General features: G+C 56.8%; 1 protein-coding gene across 3 annotated transcripts; it reads left to right on the top strand.

The window, feature by feature from the left end:
- The first annotated feature begins 1,124 nt into the window (after positions 1-1,124).
- Positions 1,125-7,345, top strand: BATF2 (basic leucine zipper ATF-like transcription factor 2). Of its 3 annotated transcripts, none has more exons than XM_027855978.1 (4): positions 1,125-1,329; positions 2,804-2,908; positions 4,454-4,989; positions 5,096-7,345. In XM_027855978.1, the coding sequence occupies exons 1-4, from the start codon at positions 1,273-1,275 to the stop codon at positions 5,106-5,108; spliced, it is 711 nt and encodes a 236-aa protein (XP_027711779.1). In that variant the 5' UTR covers positions 1,125-1,272; the 3' UTR covers positions 5,109-7,345. The 3 variants fall into 3 exon arrangements, with proteins under 3 accessions (XP_027711779.1, XP_027711781.1, XP_027711778.1); XM_027855980.1 differs by having other exon boundaries at positions 4,454-4,715; positions 4,830-7,345; XM_027855977.1 differs by having other exon boundaries at positions 4,454-7,345.
- The last annotated feature ends 1,697 nt before the right edge of the window (positions 7,346-9,042 follow it).

The following is a 9,042-nucleotide window of genomic DNA, read 5'->3' on the forward strand; positions in this document are numbered from 1 at the left end:
ATATGGCTCTAATTCCAGAATCCCTGAGGAGCCCTTGCCAGTCCCCTCGTGCCTGAGGTGCTCCCCCCAAGTCAGCCCCTGATTCCGCGCTTTCTCCCCCGGAGCAGGCCCCCTCCCCACCTTTGGGCTTCCTTTGCCCAACCAGATAGATGTGATCATAACTGCTCACATTTCTAAGGACTTCCCAGCTCCCGCTCGCTTGAACCTCGGACCTGCCCCCGGGGGGGGAGGGGTGGGCAGGGGGGGGGGCAGGGACCGTCCTCACTCTCTAGGGGAGTGGGGACTTTGGCTCAGGGCTTCTGCCCCCAAGGCCGAGACCGGTAAGGCTTGCCTCAGAAGCCCTTTACAGCTGAACTCCCCTTTGGGGAAACAAGCCCGGGGAGGGAGGGAGGAAATGGGAGGATGGTTGGTTGTTCCTGTCCTACGGGGGACAGAGTGGACGCCTAGCATCGAGTCCTGGCAGAAGTAAAGCCAGGACTTTCCAGGATGTCAGAGGGCATCCACTCTAACCCCCTCACTTTACAGCTGAGGAAACTGAGGCTCACATGGCGATAGTCACACAGCTAGCAAGCGTTAGGAGGCAGGATCTGAACCCAGGTCGTCTGGTTTCAGGTCTAGAGTTTCTTCCACTACACCACCAGACTCTCTTAGGCCATTTAGCCCAGGAAGGGACCTCAGGGACCGTGTTATCCAACCCTCTTATTTTACAGATGGGGACGTTGAGGTAGGCAGTTCGGTGATTTGGTCAAGGCCACACAGCTAGCAATTGTGAGAGCTCGGATTCACCACCCCCCTCCCCAGTTTCTCCAGCCTCCAAGCCTTGTCCCGGTCCCTCCTCGGCTTTTCCTCTGGCCACCAGACCATGATGGGAGCTAGCTCTCCCCTTCAGAGACCCCAGGCTTCAGGGCTCTCCTGGGCTCCCTTCATCAGGGGCTAGCTTCTTGGAGCTCTCCAGCATTTCCCCTCCCTCCGTCCCTCTGTCTCGGCGTCTCCCCGGTAAGCCCTGAGCCAGCCCTCCCTGGCAGGCCGCTGCCCTCCCGGAAAGCTTGGTCATATTAGGAAAGTCCAGCCACGTGGGCACCCCGGGAGCCTGGGATTCTGAGCAGCCTGAGGGTTTCAGAGAAACTGAAACTGGGCACTGGGGGTGGTGTGGTCACCAGAGATTTAAAGACTTTGCTTCCTGCAGCCGAGGCTGGGAACTTGGAAGCTGCAGACAGCAAGAGGACGCCCCGAGTCTCTCAGTCACCCGGCCTTCCCATCAGGAAGCAGGCTATGCACCTGTGCAGTGGGGCACCCCCCTCCAAGGAAGGGAAGCTTCTGCTGGTGACGGTCAGTAGCTGGACAAGGGAAGCGGGGTTTGGGAAAGGAGGGAATCCGGAACACCAGGAGAGGGTCTATCTATGCCCTAGATAGGAGGCTTCCAATAGGGGATGAAAACCTGACCCCAGCTCTCACGCCTAAAGTTCTCTGCCTCCATCGCAGGGGCCGAGAGCCGCGGTAGATTCCAAGTTGGCAGACCTGTGTTCTAGACCTGACTCTGCCACTAACTTGGCTCAAGGGCCTTCTCTGTGCCTCAGTTTCCCTTTCTGTACAACAAAGAGGTTGCTCTCTTACAAGTCTTCCGAATGTTCACCCCATCCAGGCCCCTGCCCCATCCCTGAACTTTGCTTGGCTTTCAAACCCAATGTGGTTTTTTCTCTGACTTAGCCCTGGTTCCTGTACCAGACCCGAGGCTTCCTTCACACCAGTTCTGGCTTCCTCTTTTCCTCTTCCAGATAGCCTGCATCCCCTTCGCACTCATCATCCATTTATCTGTCAAACGTTAACTGGATGGGGCACTACAGGATGTTTGACTGACGAGGCCCAGAGAGGTAGAGGCTGGATTAGAACCCAAGACTTCGGGCTTTGGGTTGCTCTCCTATCTTCTCTCCTAGTCCAATGCTGGACTTGGGTTCAAATCTCACCCTTAATATTTGCTTGCTGTGTGACCCTGGGCAAGTCTCTTCTCTCCTCCCACACTCAGTTTCCTCATCTATAAAATGGGGATAATAATAGTACTTTCTTCCCAGGGCTCTGGGTAAGGCTCAAATGAGATAACATGTGGAAAGTATTTTGCAAAATTCAGAGTGTTACAAAAGTCTTCCCCAAACGAGACTTCTCAGATAGGGCAGTTGCTGCCTGGGTCAGTGCTCAGAGAGGGGGATGGAGCACCCAGCTGTGTCCTCCTGAACCTGCCTAATACCGATGATAATTAATAATAATTACAGCTGGAAGAGAGCTTGGAACTCATTTAATCCAAGCTTTTTTGCCTGACAGATTGGGAACCCGAGGTCCACTTATTAAGTGCCTACTGTGTGCTGGACTTACAAAGAAAAGCTAGAAGTTTTTTTGCCTGTACCTGGCAAACCACCAGGTATAAACAAGGTCTGAACAGAATAAATTGGAAATAATGACAAGAGAGCAAGCTCTGGAATTAAGAGAGGCTGGGAGAGGGAGGACCTTGCCCTCGCCACCAGATCCTCTGGCCCCAGCCGGGATTCCTTTCACACTCCAGCAGCCCACGATGGGAGGCTATAGAAAGCCTTTGCTTGGATTCATTGAATGTCTAACTTGTGTTGGTAATTGGCGCAGGGGAAGGGCACAGCAAGTCCGCTTTGCAGAGGGTGAACCTGTCCACGATGCTCTAATCAGGGTAGGCTTCTTGGAGGAGGCAGGCATCCTGAGGGACATCCTGGAGCAAGCTGGGGGCTCATCCCTGGCAGAAATCCAGCTCTGTGGTAGAACAAGGACTTCTTGCCCCCAGGACCCCAGGGAGGTGGACAGACAGCTGAAGCGGAGACAGAAGAACCGAGTGGCGGCCCAGCGGAGCCGGCAGAAGCATACGGATAAGGCGGATGAGCTGCACCAGGTCTGGGTCTCCCTTCCCCGGTCACAGGACCCTTCCCCTGTTCTTCTCACCACCTCTTCTCTCCCCGGGCTCCAGTCACAGAATCCGGCATCCTCGAGTTGGGAGGGACCTTAGAGGGCATGCAGTCCAACCCCTACCCGAGCCTGAGTCCCCTCCACAACACTCCTAGCCTTTGCTCGAATACCTCAGGTGACAGGGACTCACTGCTTTCCAAGAGTTCATCCCTGTTCTCAGTGTTAGGCAGCTTTTCCTGACGTCAGGCTCCTGTTCTCCGTCACTCCCAGTTTTGCCTTCTGGGGCCAAGCAGACAGGCCTGATCCCTCTCCCAGGGATTAGTTTTTCAGATGCTTGACCTCAGCTCTTCCAGGGAGGCCTCAGTTTGGGGTCCAGAATCTGGGCTCTCCCTGGATCCTGGAAAGCTTGTTAACAGAACAGAAGCCACCGTCCGTCATCCTTCACAGGTCACCTTTCTACAGCACGTTAGCAGGTCCCACAAGGGGAGGAAACTGAGGCTCTTGGAGGGGACGTGATGTTCTCAGGCTCACCTGGCTCCAGAGAAGTATCCCCAACCACTCAGCTCAGCCTTGGGCTGCAGATTTTAGGAAGGACTCTGACAAGCTGAAGAGAGTTTGCAAGTAGGGGACCAGGATGGTGGCAGGCCTGGAGATCATGGCATAGGAGGAGCTAGGGGTATTTAGCTTGGAGAATCAATCAATCAATCAATCAACATTTACTAAGCACCCACTATAAGCCAGGTGGGCACTGTGCTAAGTGCTGGGGATACAAAAAGAGGCAAAAGATGTCCCTGCCCACAAGGAGCTCCCAGTCTAATGGAGGAGGAGAAAACTCAGAAGGGGCTGTAGCGACTGACTGACTGACGGCAGATGCTGCATTCTGGCCCAGCGGTCCCTCATCCTCTGGCCAGAGAAGGGAGATGGCTTAGGCTCTCTTCTCCCAGACGATCCCTGGGTTTTGTTTTTTGTTTTTATTATTATTGAGAGTTTGCTTTCCTTTCGTAATCTTCTCATCACGTGGTTGTGGTCATCATGCATCTGGCTCTTAGGCCTCTTTATTCTGACCTGCATCCTTCCACCCAAACCTTCTCATTCTTGTTGCACCATGACAGCCCATTGCGTTCATGGACTAAGGTTTTTCAAACCTGCCCCCAGTGAATGGGCTCCCACTTCTGTTTCTAGTTCTTGGGTCTGGCTACCGTGCGAAGGGCTGCTATGAATATTTTGGTCTGTATTGGCACTGGTCTTTGCTCTCTTTGGCCAGCTCTGACCACCGTGGGTTATACACCGAATGGATGGGCCCTTGGCTCAGAGAGTATGAGCAGCTTCCTTGCTTTTCCTGCCCAATTCCAAACTAAATCCGGAGCAGCTGGACCCTTCACTGCTCCAGCGCCGAGGAGCAGCGTGTGCCTGCCTTGCCACAGTCCTGCCAGCGTGGACCAGCCTCGGGATTGGAGTGGCTGGGAGTCTCCATTTTGTCCTGGCTTCCCGGCTCTGATGAAGCCTTTCCCTTGTTTCTTTCGGGCCCCAGGAACACGAGTGGCTGGAGAGGGACAACCTCGCCCTTCGGAAGGAGATCTGGTCACTGCAGGCCGAGGCGAAGCATTGGCTGCAGGCCCTGGAGGAGCACCAGCGCGTCTGCCTCCTGGCTGTGGTGCCTGCCTCTGCCCGGCCTCATCCTGACTGCTGGAGCCAGACTGAGCCAGCCGCCCAGGCTCCCCCGGCCAGACAGCGAGCCCTTCTTACGGCCCAGACCTTTCCCGTGCCTCTGCAGGCCCCTGCCTCCCCTTCTGGTCAGCCACCTCCTCCATCTTCTCCAATGCAGGCCCCTGATCCCCCTGGTCTGCTCTCAGTTCACCCCATCTCCTCCCCTCTGACACCTTTCTTGGTCACCTCACCTCCATCAGGGTCTCCCTCTGGAGCTGCCTTGACTCAGACCCGTGGGCCTTCCAGCCTCCTGGCCTCTTCCTCTGGTCTCAGCCCTCGTCTCCCAGCTCCCCCACGGCAGTCTGCCTGTCTGCTGCCCCTTGGGGCCGGAAACCTCAGAGAGGACAAGACAGAAGATGAGTTGGGTGGTCCTTCAGTCACCCCCCACCGGAGGGGAGCAGGCAGGGCCGGGCCTGCATCCTGTCCTCCGTCCAGTTTTGACTTGTCCTCTGTTCTCTTTCCCTAGCATGTCACACTGAAGCTCTGACCTCCCTCCCTGGCCTCTGAGGCTGCGTCGCCCTGGCCCCAGCCCTCACTGGCCACCCTCCTTTCCCTGTTCTGGTTCCTTCATCAGCAGAACCCTGACCCAGAGAAAGACAAAGCTGCCCGAGACTGAGGAAGGCCGGTGTCATCAGCTTCTGGTCTGGGGCCTGGCCAGCCCACCCTGGGACGGAACACGAGAAGCCCAGCTCTTCTCCCACGTGGATGTCCCCTCCTTGGCTCTGGGGCCAGAATGCCTGCAGCCTCGGAGCTCCAGCATACCCTGCTGCCTGTGGGCCTGGCAGCATTTGGGGGCAAGCTGGGGAGGCTTACAAGGACGTTCGTCAGATGTCTATCCTACGGCTCCCCCCACTTCTGACTTCGAAGGCCTAGGAGAACCTGCTAGCGGCAGGAAGGGCGTCTGATCGCTGCTGGGGGTCCGGCCAGCTCCCTGGAGGAATGGGCCTGTTTCAGAAAGTCGGCTAATGGACACTCCCAGCCCTGCCGGCCATCAACTAAAGCATCCTAGCTTTTCTTCCCCCTCACTGTGTCACCGAAGGAAAACCGTCCTCTTTTGGGCCTCAGTTTCTCCAAGTGTAAAATGGAGGTCGGCCCAGAGGCCATCTATGGTCTGTCCTTTGCAGCTTCTCCATCCTGCGATTCTCTGAATCTTCTCACTGCCCCTAACTTTGCTCTCTGACACCGGACCAGGAGGGAACACGGTGGAAAGAGATGGAGTCAGGAGGCCGGGGACCTGGCTGGATACAAAGGCAGGAGGCCCTTTGGGAGACACTGAGCTCTTTAGACCCCAGCCTAGCGTGCCTCCATCCTGCTTTTCTGCTTTTTAGTTGATCAACCAGCATTTATTAAGCGCCTACTGTGCGCCGGTAAGGTGCTAAGTGCCGGCATGCAAAGAAAGGAGAAACGGCCCCTGCCCTCAGGGAGCTCCCAGTCTGATGGGGCAGATAACAAGAAGCAACTTGGTATCAAGATATTTAGAGGTCAAGCTGGATGAGTATTGGAGCGAAGGCATTAGAAGGAAGAGGGCTTGGGAAAGGAGCCGGGAGGTCAGTGGTGGGAGCAGAAGAGGGAGAGCATTCCAGGCCTGGGGGCAGCCGGAGAGAAGCCCAGAGCGGAGAGCGGAGGGTCTTGTTTGGGGAATGGCCAGAGGCCAGGTCGCTGGGCCCAAGAGTCCGAGTTGGGGAGTGAGGGGTAAGAAGACTAGACAGGTGATGAAAGGCTTTGAATGCCAAGCACAGGGTTTTGTGTTAGACTCCGGGAGCTGGTGCAGTTCACTGAATGGGAGAGTAGATGATGGCACCAGAGCTTTAGGAAGCTTCATTTGACGGCCAAGTGGAAGACGGATCTCCTAGAGGCAGGAGGGCTTACTGCCCACCCAGTAAAATTGACAGGCCTTGGCAGCTCACTGGGTCTGGGGGTGGGAGGGAGTGCTGAATGGAGGATGAGTCCCGGGTGGGAAGCCTGAGGGGTGCCCTGGACGGTCATAGAGAAGTCCCTTAGAGTGCTGGAGGGGAGAGAGCCGGGGCTCTGTTTCGGACGTTGGCTGCAGACGTAGATTTGGTCCCCAACGCACAGAGGTGATAACTGGATCTGTGGCAGCTGATGGGATCACCCAGAGAAAAGGTGCAGAGGGAGAAGAGGGCCGAAGGCTCAGGCCACCCGTCCCTGAGGGTGCTCCAGGGCTCTCCTGGGTGGTGGAAGCCCGAAGGGAATGGCTGGCAGGGAGGGCTCTGCCTTCTGCCCTCTCCCCTTCCCTGCCAACAGGGAGTCCTGGAGCTCCTGCCTCCTCCTGGAGCCCACCTGGGCTGACCGAGGGAGGAGGAAGTGGGAGAGAAGAGAAGTGGGCTCTGCTCCCAGCCAGTGTGCATGGAGAGGCTGGCCCTGCCCTGCCCCCTAAGGAGGCAAGCCTTGGATCCGTTTCTCTCCATCACAGCCCTGCCCGCGTCTGCCTCCTGAGACTGGAGACACCCCCTCACCCTGGCCCGGGCCATTGAGGCTGCCAAGCTGGGCTGAGGCCAAGCCCTGAGAGGAGCAGAAGCGGACCCTGCAGCCAGGGCCTCAGGCAGGACTCTCTGTACCAGAGAGCCTCAGCAAACACCTGCTGCCTCGGTTTCCCTAGTGGTGTAGATGAACACTATCTGGTTACAGTCTGAGGTGTCCGGCTCCTCTGCTGGGAGCCTGGGGGGGGCGTACAAAATAAATGGGAGCTTCCTCAGTGGGTCTGGCCTTTTCTTCTAGCACGCTGGTTGGGAACCCTCAGGACTTTGGTCTCTGGGCCTCCCTCACATCTCCACCGATGGGCCACAGGGCCCTGGGGGGGTGGGTGCCTTCTCCTTGCAGCCCCTGCCTTGGGGAGGTGAGATGTCCAGACGTCCCTGCCATGTGGCAAAGCGGGGCTCGGGAGGAAGGGGCTACCCAGTGGCCAGAGCTCAGAGAAGGTAGCAGAGAGGGCAGTCTAGGAGGGTTCTGGAAGGTCTGTGGAGGCCATCTGGTCCAACCCAGACCTGAATAAGAATCCCTCCCTACAGTCCCCAAGAAATGATCACCCAGCTTCCACTTGAAGGGCCCCAGGGATGGGGAGCTCACTACCTTACAGGACAGCTCGTTGCATTCCTGGCCAGCTCTGAGGCTTAGAATGTCTTTCCTTCCCTCCAGCCTCCCATGTCCCCCGTCTACAACGCACACTGTTTGGGCTTGGCCCTCATTGTGGGGCTGAAGCTACCAAGGCAGGAAATCAAGTGGGCAAAGGTCGAGGGGGAGCTGGGGGCCAGAGAAAGGACAGAACTCAGGAGGCAATGTGAGGCAGCAGCAGACTGCTCACTTAAGGGCTCACTGGAGGGCTGCCACCTCCAAGAGGCCTTTCCTGATTGCCCCCGGGGCTCCTTGTCCTAACCAGTTATTCTGGATACCTTATCCTGTACCCACTTATCTGTGAAGATGTTATCCAGCAAGACAGGCCTCCAATGTAGAGTCCTGGGCCTGGAGCCGAGTTCAAATCCTGCCTCAGATGCATGCTAGCTGTAGGACCCTGGGGGAGTCACCTAACTTCTGTTTATGGGGATCTCCTTTTTCTAGGTGGACCTGAGGCTTTGCCTAGGGTCCCACAGCTAGGGAGCGGCCCACGCCGCTCTGTCCTGACTCCCAGGTGAGGGCTTTCTAGCTGTCGGAGCAGGTTAGTTGGAGAGAATGAGCTTGAATCGCCCAGTTCAGTAAGCAAGTTTAAATGACCCATTTTCCCAGAAGTCAGCCATGAGGGAGTGCCTTCGTTTTACAGATGCTGTAGCCCCAGCCCAGGGAAGGTGGGGATGAAGCCTGGCTCCTCACAGCTGGTCTTTATTCGGACCCAAGTACGACTAACAGGGACAGCTGCGGGTGGGCTCTCCTCTGCTCCACCCTCAGCCCCTGGGACATTCGGACTCCTCCCCAGGGGTGAATCCTTGCTATGGCTTCCACTTTGGAGAGGAGCCCAGGTCTCCTGTGTGGCAGCTTCCAAATCACCACATTAGAATGGAAGCTTGTTGAGGGCAGGGCCTGCCTTTTGGGGGGGGGGGGCTTGGCACATAGTAGGCACTTAATCGAACAATAAACATTTAAGTAATCAATAGACGTGAGTGCCTGCTATGTGTGCCAGGCCTTGAATACCCTCAAGACCCTCAGCTCCCCAGAGCCAGGGGCAGCACAAAGAACACAAGGGTTTACAAGCAGGAGACCTGGGTTGATCCAGTCAGTCACTTTGCTTCTCGGAGATTCAGTTTCCTCATCTGTAAAATGGGGACAAGAGCCTTTGCACTCCTGACCCCCCCCACCCCTGTGGTTATCACTGTGCCCTTGGGGGTAGAAGATGAGAGGGCCTGGAACCCCAGGCTGCAGGGAGGCAGCCCAGCCTGGGAGCTAGGTCTTGGCAGGGACTGT

The sequence above is a fragment of the Vombatus ursinus genome, unplaced genomic scaffold, assembly GCF_900497805.2.
Source record: "Vombatus ursinus unplaced genomic scaffold, bare-nosed wombat genome assembly UNPS02011369.1, whole genome shotgun sequence".
Taxonomy (NCBI): domain Eukaryota; kingdom Metazoa; phylum Chordata; class Mammalia; order Diprotodontia; family Vombatidae; genus Vombatus; species Vombatus ursinus.